Source organism: Ixodes scapularis, unplaced genomic scaffold (genome assembly GCF_016920785.2).
Source record: "Ixodes scapularis isolate PalLabHiFi unplaced genomic scaffold, ASM1692078v2 PGA_scaffold1__304_contigs__length_218370807, whole genome shotgun sequence".
Taxonomy (NCBI): domain Eukaryota; kingdom Metazoa; phylum Arthropoda; class Arachnida; order Ixodida; family Ixodidae; genus Ixodes; species Ixodes scapularis.
In genome coordinates, this window is record NW_024609846.1 from 109,880,549 (window position 1) to 109,894,590 (window position 14,042).

The 14,042-nt window shown below is 40.5% G+C and overlaps 1 protein-coding gene across 1 annotated transcript in view; it reads left to right on the forward strand.

Annotated features, from left to right (window-relative positions):
• Window positions 1-6,337: 6,337 nt before the first annotated feature.
• LOC115324085 (neprilysin-4-like) overlaps window positions 6,338-14,042 on the forward strand; it is a 155,384-nt gene continuing 147,679 nt past the window's right edge. Inside the window, exons 1-4 of the mRNA XM_040218150.1 lie at window positions 6,338-6,464; window positions 6,643-6,690; window positions 7,648-7,809; window positions 10,681-10,770. Coding sequence (XP_040074084.1) covers window positions 6,338-6,464; window positions 6,643-6,690; window positions 7,648-7,809; window positions 10,681-10,770 — 427 coding nt within the window. The remainder of the gene's footprint in view (window positions 6,465-6,642; window positions 6,691-7,647; window positions 7,810-10,680; window positions 10,771-14,042) is intronic.

The window sequence follows — 14,042 nt, forward strand, 5'->3', positions numbered from 1 at the left end:
CCGTATGTACATCAGACCAAGCGCGTTCGTCACCGCGTGTCATGCATGCACTTCTGTTTTGAAGTTCAAAAAATGTTTTGCCTTTAGTCTTTGTGATAGTCAAGGTCAAGGATGATGTTTATACTCCCTACAGGTTTTCACGCCTTTCAACATTTATTCGAGTTTGAGTCAGTCTTCAATGTCCTTGTTTCACGAATAAAGAAACAGAATAATGAAATGTAACGATCAATCATTTTATGAACATAATTCACTGTATTCACCAACTGTTATAAAAAAAAATAAAAAAAACGACCATTCCCCTTTTTTAGTTGCAGGTATTCACTTTAGCAGCTATTTTTGTGATTGTTTGCTTAAATTTGTGTGGCTCTGTGTAAACTCGACATTCTAATATACTATGTGGTTCAACATAGGATACAATACTGCTCGCACTGAGTGTATAGTTTGCAGTTAAGAGGGAGATGAGCAAAAAGTAAGTGCTTCTTTTCTTCATGTAATTAATTTTACACTATCTTATCCTAAGAAAGCAATCGGTGAATTTCTTCCCACCACATTAAATGAGAAAACAAGACCGGGCGCAGTTCAAGAAGAGAGAACACGCAATCACAGGCGCGTACACTTGAAGGAGATAGTCCCGGCACATCTACTACGCTTGATAGGTTTGGCTGATGATAATACAGTCATAAGTAATGACGAATGCCATGACGTTGCGCCTTTGGCATTGCTTGATTAGCCTTTTTGCCTCGTGGCGATTGCTGCTCTCGAACTTAAGGTGAAACGAAGGATAGTCACCTTGCTTGTTTGATTTTCTTTGCCAAGACGATTTGCTGTACCCGGGATATTTGTGAATATAACAGTCATGAGATCTGGGTTTACAATTTATCTTCGATTGGATGGTTGTTAGCAGTCAAGGCGTGAAGGTGTTGAGAGTCTATCGATGTTTCGTGCATAAAATTGAAATAACGACTTTCTAAAATGTTTTACACCAAGCGTATAGCTATGACATAGCATTGATCAATATTTGGTGCTTAAAATTGATACAGAAATTTGCCGAGGAGTTTACAGTAGACCAAATATTATTTTGGCCAATTGCTTGAAAACAGAGAAGCAAAGATCTTCCGTCACTGTATCTCATTATCGGGGCCCCGAATCGAGCAAATCAACCTCAGTAAGACTTAACGAGGACGCTAGTTCTATTGTAGGGGGCGAGAGGAGCACCACATAAAAGTGTGACACGAGCTTGCCGCGAACTGTATTCATTTCCAAAGCCAACTCCCCCTCCCCCAGGTAAGATAACTGGCCTTACGAACACACTCCTTCAGTATTCTCATCGTCAGCACCGGGATGTTAAACGGAGACAACCCATACCCAATTCCTTCGCGCACTTTACGCCTCATATTTACTATTCTTCAAGCCACAATTCCTTCGTCAACCGCACATCCCGGAGGAGTGCTAAACCATTCGAGAAACCAACAGCCGCTCTGAAATGAGCGAATTCGAAGAAGCGTGGATCATTGCTGTAGGGTAACCAGAAATTATCGCGAAGTGTGAAAGAAAGTTAAATCGCTTGTTACCAGATTTCAGAGTCAAGCAGAGTAATTGCGGGTAGCTAGGCTAGGTGGCGCTAGGTACCGCCCAATTCATGTGCTACAGAAATATGTTTATTTGCTCACACCATCATTGCGCTTCGAGCCCTTCAGCCACCTTTGTTCTATACACTGCCAGATATATTGCGCATACTACAAGCATCAGTTTAACATATACATTGAGCGCATGCTGAATGTACGTCTGTATATGGAGCGCACACATGCAGTCCACCAACGAGGTAGAGGGGCTTAGAGTAATAACTGGAAGTTCCGAAGTGACACGTCCCCGATTGCCGCCATGTTTTACGCAAATGTGACCACTCGTCACGTGACCTCGCAAGAGCCGTGACGTCACAGGTAAGATGGCAGCGCCCAGAGCTGGCGGATACGAGTTTGTTCGGTGCGCGGTAGCCGTGATGTGCAGCTGCTTTCCGACGACTTCGGGATTTTTCGTATTCGCCGACGCAGGTATAATGTGAAATTATGAAGGAATGAGACTTTATACCCTTTTCGAGCAAAATCGCCATGGATCATCTGGATATTAACACTTGTGAGGCAGCATCAGCCGTATCGCCGTACCGGTGCTCGGATTCGGGATCTGTTCGAGGATCGATAGAACTTTGAGTGCTTTAAGCCTGAAATTTTTCGCAATCTCTTAGCTTTGTTTGAACGTTGGAATGTCTGAGAATCGACAAGAAATGTATGGGTCGGATGTAGGGCCTAGGGGAATTTGTTTCAGCCCTAGGTAACTGCATAATCACAGCAACTTTTAGCGAGGAAGCTCCGGCGACCTTTGAGTTTAGCACTTATCAACAATTTTGTTGATCTTGCAAGCATCAGTTTAAACTTGCAAGCATCAGTTTAACATATGCATTGAGCGCATGCTCAATCTACGTCTGTATGTGGAGCGCACACATGCACTCCACATACAAACGTCAGTACAACATGACACCCAATAACTACTTCCGGGCTCTTCATTTTTTTTAATTTTTATACTCGTTGTATTGAAAGTACGGAATTTCTCGGTGGCCACCTAAGCAATAGTCAATATGCACAGCATGTTGATTTTAACAGGGGAGCTGTTAAGGTCTAGGTTCCCCAGGATCGTTTCGGTACCAAACAAATGTCGACACAAAACTACACAAAACTCTGTGCAGCTACAGATATCTATGAACAACGGCCGCAGCCAGTCAACCAGTCTGGTTACTGCTATCGCTCATAGGTGGCGGCAACCTTTCTAGCTATCATCGAAGAGTGGATAGTTGGGCAAATTGATGGGAATTCATCGTAGGAAACAGCGCGAAAAGCAGACGAGGAGTAAGAAGAAGCACACGTGACAAGCGCAGATCTCCTCCCGTGTGTTCATTCCTCGTCCTCGTCTGTTTTGCACGCTGTTTTCTACGTTCTTGTCACTTGCAATTTGGACTCACGATGGGTCGGCCGCGTGCCCTTTCTTCGGGGAAAGAAGACCGGGTGTGGAAGGAGCGGCGACGTACGCAGCAGCGCGAATGGGTCCGCAACCACCGCGAAGCCGCTGTCGCCTCGAGTTTCACTGCGTCGAGCGCTTCAGATTCTCTTGCGAAAGAAGAGTACATCGCTCGCCTCGAAAGCCGCCGCCGAGAACAGAAGCTACAGTTCCTATGATCTTCCTTCTTCACCAGAACGGAAACGCTAAAAGGTTTTTTTTTTTTTTTTTTTTTTTTTTTGTGAGTATACCTCATAACTCTGAGATTTTATTGAGCTTCTCATGGGATGATACTTTTTTTTAAATAGTAGACGCTCATACCGCAAATATTTAAAGCAAACAAAACAAGCCGCTCCAATCTGGTCCCAAGCCGCGTCTGGTTCCCCGCACGGCACGTCGTAGCCAGTTTTTCTGTTTTATTTAGTTCTTTATTTACGCCGTTCGCGTGCGGCTGCAGTCGTCGTCTTGAATTAACCTCTGTAGAGAAAGTATTCACTCAGCTGTGAGCGATGCTTCATGGACAGAGAAATCGCTTTCGATCAACTTGAAACCAGTCAAAGCTGCGACTTGCTGTGGGTATTAAGTGTACGGAGCTAAGCTGTGGTGAGCTCAAAAACTTCTATCGCTGATCCCAGCGCTCCGATTGCAGGGCAGTATTTCCAGGAACAGCGTTATATTTCAACAAGAAAATAAAGAATAGCCTTTTTTTGAGGGGCGATTTTACCTACCATATTTTCTTAATCCTAAATTTCGAAAATGTAAATAAACATACTTTCCGTAACATTTAGATACTGTTCAGATTTTTCCACAGAGCGGAATCGCCCTCGGGTTGGAGAAAACGGAACATCGCAGACGGCAGCCACATTAGCCACTGTACGATAGGAGCTATGGTTCAGACCAGCGTTGGAGCATGACTATCCGCAGGTCGATTGAGTGAAACGTAATCCCTCAAGCGGTGTTAAAGCTCATTGATGTAAACGGAATGTGAACCTGCAACACACCGCACCTTCTGATCACACCCCGACCAGCGGCATCAATGCCCGACAGTTTACGTCGTCCCATCTTGCTGTTACATTACTGATACGCGAACAAAGGGTCACATCGACGAGAATTCCAGTATTCTGTTCAAAACGCACAACACTGCCGTCGCGATGCCGCTGCTATGTTGCTGAGACTCAGAAATACAGAACCATCTTGACCGCCGGTTCGCACTCGGCATCGGAAAACTGTACTGCACTCAGCACAGGAGGTACCCAAGTGCCAGGCTGGAAAATCTCGCTGTCTCGGACACAGTTTCCGCGGTTTCCATAACGTCGTAAACACTGACACGTCCTTCCGCAACCCGAAGGCGGCCTTCTTAGCCCAGTGTACGTAGCCCTGCTGGCACTGCTCCAGAACTTCGCTGTGTTTCTAGCGGCTTCTCTTGCTCCTTTGATAAAATTAGTGGTAAAAAACATCGATGCAAAAGAAATGCTCTTCACGTTGGGGCTGGGTGACGGAATTACAGGGGCCCTTCGCTGGCGCTGAAGCTCAGTGAACTACCAACATTTATTGGACAACGAGCGCGATGTGCTCGAAAAACGAATTTGAAAGAAGATGAGGCGGTAGGGCGAAACCCTTAATCCGCCTGCCTGGAGAAGGAGAAAAACTTCTTTTTTGTCGCTTCTTCTCGTGTCCGCTTGGGGGCGCGTTAGTAGAATGAAAGAAAACGCGCTGTTCCTACCTTTTTCCTCCTTTTTTGTTCCTTAGAGTGTAGGTACTAAAAATTAAAAATAATGGGGTTTTATTTTTACCAGGCACATCTTAGGTACCTTTTCTGGTCTTTTCACAAAGCAACTACGACAATTTTAACTGTAACACAGAGTTTGTCATATATCTTGCTACATTTATCTACATGAATTTAAGACTTTCAGTCGCCGTTGTGAAGTATAATTAACCTTGGTTTCGAAGAACTGCGGTCGCAGGAGCTCTTATATTTCGGGCCGTTCTATTGACTGGTTTTATATGGCAAACGGATACCTCAGTTTAAAAAAAAAAGCCTTCCTCAACTTACAGTAAAAACATTTCTGAGTTCTGGAGCCTTGATAATTATGATCAAGCGTATGCGATGGCTTTTCCCATATTGGGCGAGTCAGTGCTGGCGAAAGTGAAAGAGCAATCACGAGAGGTTGAAAACTGTTGCGTCTTTTTCCGGAATACAATTTGTTACAAATCTTCCCAAACACTCATTTTTACCAATTACCTAAGTGCAATTTGTTAGAAGCATATATTTTATTATGTTTTCTACCAGAAGGTCTAAATGCTGTTGTTAAATATAAGCAGAAATAATCACTAAAAATTCGGGCTACAGTAAATTTGACTACAATTATTATGTGATATCCTTGGCATCGCTCGATGTCACTAGAGCTATATTGGCTCTTATGAAATCACCCGTGAAACTCGACATGCCTCTTTGCACCTCCCCAATCTTGTCTCTGGTCTCAGCCACGTAGGCAAACTCTTGCTTTATGAAATCGTTATGTTGTGGAACAAAGCACAAGAGGGTATTATTCCGAAAGAATGCGGTTGGCCAAAAAACAGTTTTTATGTTTTTTATTAAAACTTTGCTGCATAGACACACTTGGCAGAGCCGGCAGATTGCTGAAGGAATCAGTCTTGCTTTCTACTTGTTAGTGGCATTTTATTAGACCAACCCGTGACTTACTTACCACCACCATATAATATATTGCTGATCCTGTTGGTTTTACGCGGATGAACTATTATATTAATAATAACCTGCTTTCAGACGAGAACGAACGATTTTGATTTTCCTATTAATCTGCATTTGGCCAGCGTTTCGTTGATTTTGACTTGTGGTCGATTGCTTCACTGCACTTTTAGGTAGTTTTTAGCTCTTTCAAATAAAGAAGGAGCATGTTTGGTCTTTAATCTAAAGTAGACTGCTAAAGATCAGAAATGGAGCTTCATTCTAGAAGCTTGTGTTTTGATTTTGGCTCCATATGTCACGCTGATACTCAACTAAACAAATGACCTTACTTAAAATCGACATTCCATACTGTGTCTTGCGAGTGCTTTAGTGCCACCCACAAGAATTGAGGACTATGATGGCTTTAACAGTGCTCAGAAAGTGTTATACAGCCCTAAAAAAATGCAATTCACTGCGATAAGAGCACCATTTACATGGCAAGACTTTCAAAAAGTAATTAGATAAAAAATTATTCACGGTGATTTTGGTTTTGGCTCTTTTTCATATGCGAATAACAAACATAATTTGTGATCTTCAGAAAGAATGCGCAAGAGTACACCTAGCTCATCCAGGCAGTACATGCTTCCTCATGTTCGGCAGCTGGTGGCAATCTGGGGATTCTACTTGATTTTGTTGTTAGCTCAACTCAGCGCTGCAAAATCATCATTGGGTGAGTAATATAGTCAGAGTATCCTTTGAAGGCTTTTGCATTGTATAATGTAGACTAATTCATGCCTGTCAGCCTCAAACGTGTGACGAGTATAAGTAATATTTTAAAATATTAGTATTAAAAAAATTAATATCTTATATCAAGATGAATAATTCCATTTCCTTTCAAATTGTACCAGATTCGTCCGCCAAAAAAGTGTGTCAAACAGAAGCCTGCCAAGAAAGAGGTGAGAATGCTTAGATGCACTGGCACATATCCTCCTATGACACCCCATGATCACCAGATATATATATATATATATATATGTGTGTATTATATTGTAATAACTTGTTATACGATATCTTATATCTTATTGTCGTGTCGTATAATATTATCTTATTCTACGATATAATATACATATATATATATATATATTATGGAGTAACAAAATGATGTTTTGCTGTTACATAATTAGTCCTTTATCGTGCTTGCTGCCCCCATGTCTGTCCGTTGAACATTGTCCCTGACTAAATAAACAAATTAAGGCCGTGACGTTTGAATGTTTACGCAAGTGAAGTGTGAAACCCCGCCTGTCGTACCTATTGAATACAATTCCATTCTGCCCTTTTCTAAAACAATCTTTTTATTTTCTGTTTGTTTCTTATCTGAGTTGGCATATTAGACTAGTGGCATTACTATTTATTTGTTTACTGTTAATTTCGCTTTGTAAACTCATATTTCCATCATAAAAAAGTGGTTGTTGGGCTCAAGGTGTTTGTGGATTATGTCACGATCGCACGTGGGGTTGAATGTAGTGACAACCAGAGGCGTTTGGTTCGGGAGAAGGTAAAAGGGAAGGGTGGAGACGGTGGAGATGTGGGGAGGCGAGCGATATTTTTTTCTTACCTCCCTATATTGTTTACATTTTCTTTCTCAAATGAAGTGATTTGTTTGCTCCCCCCTCACCCCGCCCTCCGAAGTCACTCACCGTTCGCAAGGAAGTAAATTATGTTCTGTTTGTAATCTTTTGGTTATCTTAATTGATTACCTCGTGCTGTGTTTCTCTCGTTAGTGACGTAATTATGTAGCATAATACTTGTTGTTCTGCGACAGATCAGGGTGCAGACCAAGTGTACATCATAAAGTCCTTTTATTACCGCAGTTTATATATTTGGTAAAAGCATATTGTTGAATTCTTATGCAGCTAAAATGGTGTTGGCCAGCATGGACCAGAACGAGGATCCTTGTACTGACTTCTATGAATACGCGTGTGGAAACTGGCAAAAAAAACACAAAATACGTGACGACAAGACAAAAATTGGAAATTATCATATTCTTCATGAGAAAGTTCAGACGGACCTAAAAAGTATGTTTTCATTAAGTGTGTCAACTGAAAACCTTTATCTCGTCTTGAAAAAATAGCTTTGCCGCTTGATTAGCGGCATAGGAAAAGCGAAATATTCTGCTCAAACTTTTCTGCTTCCCGTTCCAGTTTTAAGGGCGCTAAGCTCTTCATATTATACTTGCTTTATATCTTGTGCCTCGAGCGAATACTAGACAACGTATCTAGGAGGGCACGGAGAATTTTGTAGTTGTGTTTCATGGCGCAAGCTCATTACACGCGCTCTAACAATCCTAGGAATCTCAGAATTGCAATCATGAGTAGCCTTTTCTTTTTCTTAATAATGCGACCAAACATATCGGCACGTCTCTTCTTTCAGAATTCGCACAAGAACAAAGGGCATGTCCTGATGTTTGCGCGGGTTAAAAAAGGTGGCAAATAGGTGTAATTTTTCTGTTTTCTTCGATGCTTACTGGGCGCGTTGGTTGACTATGTGGCATGAAAAGACAATCGCAAAATGCACATTAGTTCCGCTTGAGGGCAAGCAAGTTAACTATGCTCTTTGTACCATTTATAATCATGTTTATTTTTAGATGTAAAGCAATCTTATATGCGTTTTTGTTTTAGAACTCCACTAGCACGTTCGTCGCTAAACGCATATATTATTTAGTATTACGGTGGACGTACCAAGCACCGAGTATGCCAAGTTTTCCCGTTCAGAATAGAGAATTAAGCTGTCCTTCAAACCGCAAGTGTAGCTTTGATATTTCCTTTGGTCTTTTGTTTGTTTTATTTATTTACTTCCGCGCCACTATGTAGATATTATCTTGACCACTTCCTGGAAATCTCTAATAACAAAATCCAGGCTCTTCAAAATCAGAAGCATGCGCACTTTGATTAGAAGAGCGAACTTCGAGAGTAACCTCCGTTTTTTTTTTTTTGGCGTATCAAACCAACCCGTGCTAATAACGAACTAAGCGAGAACATCGCGAAATATTTCAGTAGGAGAGAAGAAGACGCTTCTGAAACCCCAACGACTCTCTTTGTCGAAAACAATCAAGTTTTTAATATCTACTATGCATTGCATATCAGTGCACTCTATATCAGTATCATGCACTGCATATTTCGCTTTTATTGATATAACTTATTTGTCTAGTTGGGTGACCTTAAACAGCGAGAAAAAAAAAGATTTCGCACATAAATGAATCTTAACCCAGAGTGCACAATAATGTGACTACGTAGTCTGAGAATACCGCAGCGTGATAGCCAGTTTGAGTATTTCGTACTGAATTTTATTGGAGTACTGAATTCAGTAAATATATATACATCCAACCAATATAGTTTATGTTAAGGAGTAAACAAGCAATACAAAAATTAACCGCATTAAAATCTCAGATTGACAGGTATTTCTTGAAAAAACGCAAAGATACGACAAAGAAAGGAAAAGAAAAATACACCACGAAGAGTTAATGACTTTCTACGAACAGTTTAATCGAAACAGAAAAGAGGAAACACGAAAATATTGCCCTGAGGGCGTCGATGCGCATACGCCCCCTATCCCTAGTCCTTTATTCCCCTGTTCGGGAAGAGGGAGGAGGTTTTACCTTGTACCATCAAAAAAAAGTGTAGCCGTAAAGTCGATCATTATAATCCCTTGTTTAGAACAATTATGTCGTGGTCAACGATCAAAACTCAAACTCGACAATCGCTAATGTGATTGTTGAATTTTTGAATACGTCCTTCAGTTTAGTTTTGTTTGCTGCTTTTTATGTTTGCCCAAAATGTCAGTCTTATTATAGTCAGAATATCTATCTAATATTATTAACTCTCCAGAACCCATGAGGTTGCGGCAGTAACTAATCAGAACACCGAATAACAAATAACGAATAACGAATAATAACACTGAATAACAAGAGGCATTGGAAGAATAAGTCACGCCCCGCGTGTCTTACTGTAAAAATCACCATACCATCCTTGACTAGAAATGAGATGAGAGACATGAGAGACAAGCGCTTCTCAGTGTCGTGTTTCGCTCTGTTCTTGTTTTATCGATTTTTTTTATTAATGATAAACCAATGCGGAGTAAAAATTTGTCGGCTTCTTGCAGAGGGGTTACGATGACGTGAGAACGCCGAGCTTTTTTTGGCTGATTGAAAACAAATAGTGGGTAGACCTCAAAGCATCTAGCATTCAGGTCTACCCACTACATCCTTTGAATTCAATCAAAACCAATCGGTGCTCGGCGTCGTTCTGACGTCCCCGCAACCCTGTGCAAAAGGCAGACGACTTGCTTTCCCCCTAACTTGCTCGGAACTCTCGTTATTGGTCAGGACTCAACAGCCAATGAGTCTATGGCATCACCCGATAAAAACGCTGAGAAATAATCCCAATACAGGAAGTGTGAACAGCATAAGCCACGCTTTGTTTTTGTTGAGCGGTCAACGACCATAGACGCTTAGCGCTAACAAAATGATCTTTGCCAGTTGCTGGCTCCCAGGAGGATTCTTTTTCAGATTATTTTACAAGCACCCGCTGCCGTTATCTTATTTCTTGTTATAACACCCTAATAATTAAAGTCTTATGGTTGTTAACTGCAGAACAAGATCGAGAAAATGTGTATTTACCTTGAGAGCATACACGCACAAAAGTTTAACGTAAAACATAAAAAAAGACTTATCGGTGCGTCTCTCAATATCATGGCTACGCCATCTGGTGAACCTGTTGGCAAATATATGCCATCAATCGTGATTTGTGGCCCGGGAATAGATTTGAAAACTTGATAAGACTACTAAATAATTTAGTGTGGTTACAGCTTAATTTGAATTAAGTTACATTCTTCTTTACAACATACAGGGTTGACATTGAAATAATCTTGAATATTTTTCTCATATCTAGATATTTTATTGAACGCAACGGTTAAGGAAGAAGAGCCGCAGAATGCTACTAATAAGGCTATCCTGGCCTACAGAGTCTGCCTTTGTGAGAGTACGTAAGTTTCTTGTTCAAGGTAAAAGAACTAAATGCGGAGCCAGAGTATCGCATTCCCTTTTTTTCGATGCCGAGTCCTCACTGGCGGCGAAGTGGCAAGATTCACGAAATGATCCAAAGCGCCTGCCGGGTGCACACGCGTGCGTTTTGAGAGAAAGGGTTAGCTGCTCCCTGGACGTTGGGAATCCAAACCAATGCTTCAAATTTTCAACGTTAGCCTCAGTGAACCGCCTTTTTTTATATACGACACAAGAAACTGTTACTGAACGACACCAAATCGGTGGGAACGCAAACTCAGATAAAACAACCCCTATTTGAAGAAAGATAAACCCCTTAACAGGGATGCCAACTATAAATACTCCATAGACTTTCCAGTTTCATTATAAAAAACAACAATTAATATCCGTTAGTGTCAAGAATACATTCCCCATAAAAACCAGAAAGCACCTCTCAACAACCGCTTGTATCGAAAACACAATATCTACATTAACTAAGAAACATCAATTACTATACATTTTTTTTTGTATTTGATAAGACTGTTTTGTCAAGAACCTTCCCATTAAGAATTAACGCTTGGTATTTCATTAGTTCTCCACCGAGAATCACCGCTTTTTAGTGTCCTTCGGGAAGATATCGTCAATATACATACATTGCTGGAAATAATACACACCAAAAATCTTCACCATTTTTTGTCTTTTAAATATACACCGGAAAGTCCAGGACATGGCTATTCAGATCTGATGAAAATAAACCCCATTCTTTCTTTTTCCGAAATCATTTAGCGCTTTAATTTGTACGGCGACTCAAAATGTGTTTTTTATGCTGTTTCCACTTCGCGCTACATAGTGATGGTGAGAATTTACAGATCTGCAAGAGTCTGCTTTCCCAGCAGAGGTCATGTCAGTGCGCCTTAGTCCATGCAGGTCTACGTTATGAGTGACATCAGCCGCAATTAACACCCACGGGCATTTCAAGCAGCCCTAAGGTCTTAATATATACTTTGCGCTTTTTCCCCGCTGTCAGTCACAAAGGGTGGTCTTTAAATTGATGGTTGGATAAATTTGTTTATGAATTATAATTACCAAACTCATCGTACAATATCTTAACGCTTTCTGAAATAATGATTTCGCACATCAAAACCTCCCACATTATATTTTGTGCTCACACTGAATTTAGCAAAATGCTTTAGCTGCCGTAAATTTAAATGATTCGTTAGTAACACACACATGCATTGTGGGTCAATTCCAAACAAGTAAATTTTCCACACCGATGGATTGATCTAAAACGTGCCCTTTCAAAACATGCACAAATGGGATTCTAAATTTTGTACTCGCCCACAATCAACGAATTCACGTTCTCATGGACATAAGGAAAAATCTCATTTTGGTTCCGTCATGTTTTTTTTTTGTTTTTGAAGTGTATATATAAAGCTAGGTTTTTTTTACGTTTTGTTTGGTGTTTAAGGTTTTAATATGAGTTTTGGACTGAGAAGCAGTTTGGAAAATAACGATCAGAATGGGGTTAAATCGTGATTTAAATCAGACGAGTTGCACGATGACAATTTAAACCAAGCTTTTCCTGCAGAAATAATCCTGAAAATATGTATGATTTACCGTTCATCTATCATGTGATGTTTTCTGTGTGCACTGTTTTGTACTGAAATCAAAGTATCGATCAAGCAAGAATGATTCATATCAGGCTGAACACGAGCAGAAAGCACTTCTCGTCAGAGCAACTCGGAGCACTGAGCTTTCTACCTATCTCACGCCCCGATGCTCTGTTACGTAGTGTCGTATTGCAAGCGAATCAAAACACGAAATTAAGAAGGAAGGAAACGAAAACTAGGAAAGTTATGTCCTATTGCAAGCGAGCGAGAATCCGAAAAAAACAGCATATAGGGAATTTTAGCGGGCGTCAAAAGACAAATTGTTTAATGTTCTAGTATGACGGAGTTTACATCCATAAAGAGTTGATAATTAATCTGTACTTTAAATTTACAGTAATTACTTATTGTTGGTTGTTATTAGTCTGACTTATTAATCAATCAGTCTGCCATGTTTAAATATATATTTAGTGATAAAATCACTATTTTCAGCTGCTCTCACTGAAATCAAATTAATCTGCTTTTCATTAAATAAATGTCCAGTTTTTATCTTTTTTTTTTACTTTTCTAGGAAGCGACAAAAATGTAAACCCAAACTCTAAACATGCTGAAGCTGGTAGAACCCGGTGGAAACAGACATTTCAACATTGAAATAATCCAAACACATTTCTTTATTATTAATCATATCCAGCGAGGTTATTCATCCTAAAGACACTGATGGTCATCATAAAAAGGCAGGCGTCAACTCACACAATTTAGCCAAAGCTGATATGCCTACCTCTCGTGTATCAACCAAATTTCTGTTCATTTTGATTTATTTTAATTTAAAGCTCAATGGCACAGTCTTGCATATTAATATTTTTGAATATTTGTAAATAATGTATTTAGTCCTTAGTGTTAAATTGAAGCAGAAGATATACGGTAAACAGCTCCTCCACCGATTTGGTCAAGAATATATATCCTAATTAAGCAAATTTATATTTTCACAAAATATAACCACGCCTTCTCCCTGCAAATGAAAATACGCATACAAGATGGTAAACAAGCTCCAAATAATATGCCGGAATACAGGAATACTACACAAAATGTGTGTTGTTTGTTTGTTTCGCATAACTGCGTCTTTTTACGCGCTTGGAAGGGGGTGCAAAGTAAGGAAGTCGATGTCACGAAAACTTGGTCACGGAAGTGACGTCCCGCACCTAAAATAAATTTTGAAGGGGGTGCAAGGCTTAAAACACGATGCCACGAAAACTTGGTCACGGGATGTCACAAAAACTTGGTCACAGAAGTGACGTCACGAGCGTGAAAATAAATTTGTAGTTAGTTTGAACGCAAAAGTAAAAAAAAAAAAAAAGGATCGTGCGAGCGGGATACAGTTCATTCGTCACATGCACACTCGTCACAGGACGATTGGTCACAGGACGATTCGTCACACAGGAACATTCGTCACAGGATGACTCGTCACGCGGCCAACCGGTCCCACAATAGTTCGTCCCCCAAAAAATGTATTGCTCAATTTGGTTCGGGCGGACAAAGTGGCTCACCTCATATCTTAGTATGTGCTTGGCTTCTGAAATACGAAGAATTTGTAACAAACGTTTTAGCTTCTGGTTCGGTCCCGAACATTGAATGGTGGTTTGGCCTGAAAAAGTGGGTCACCTCTTAT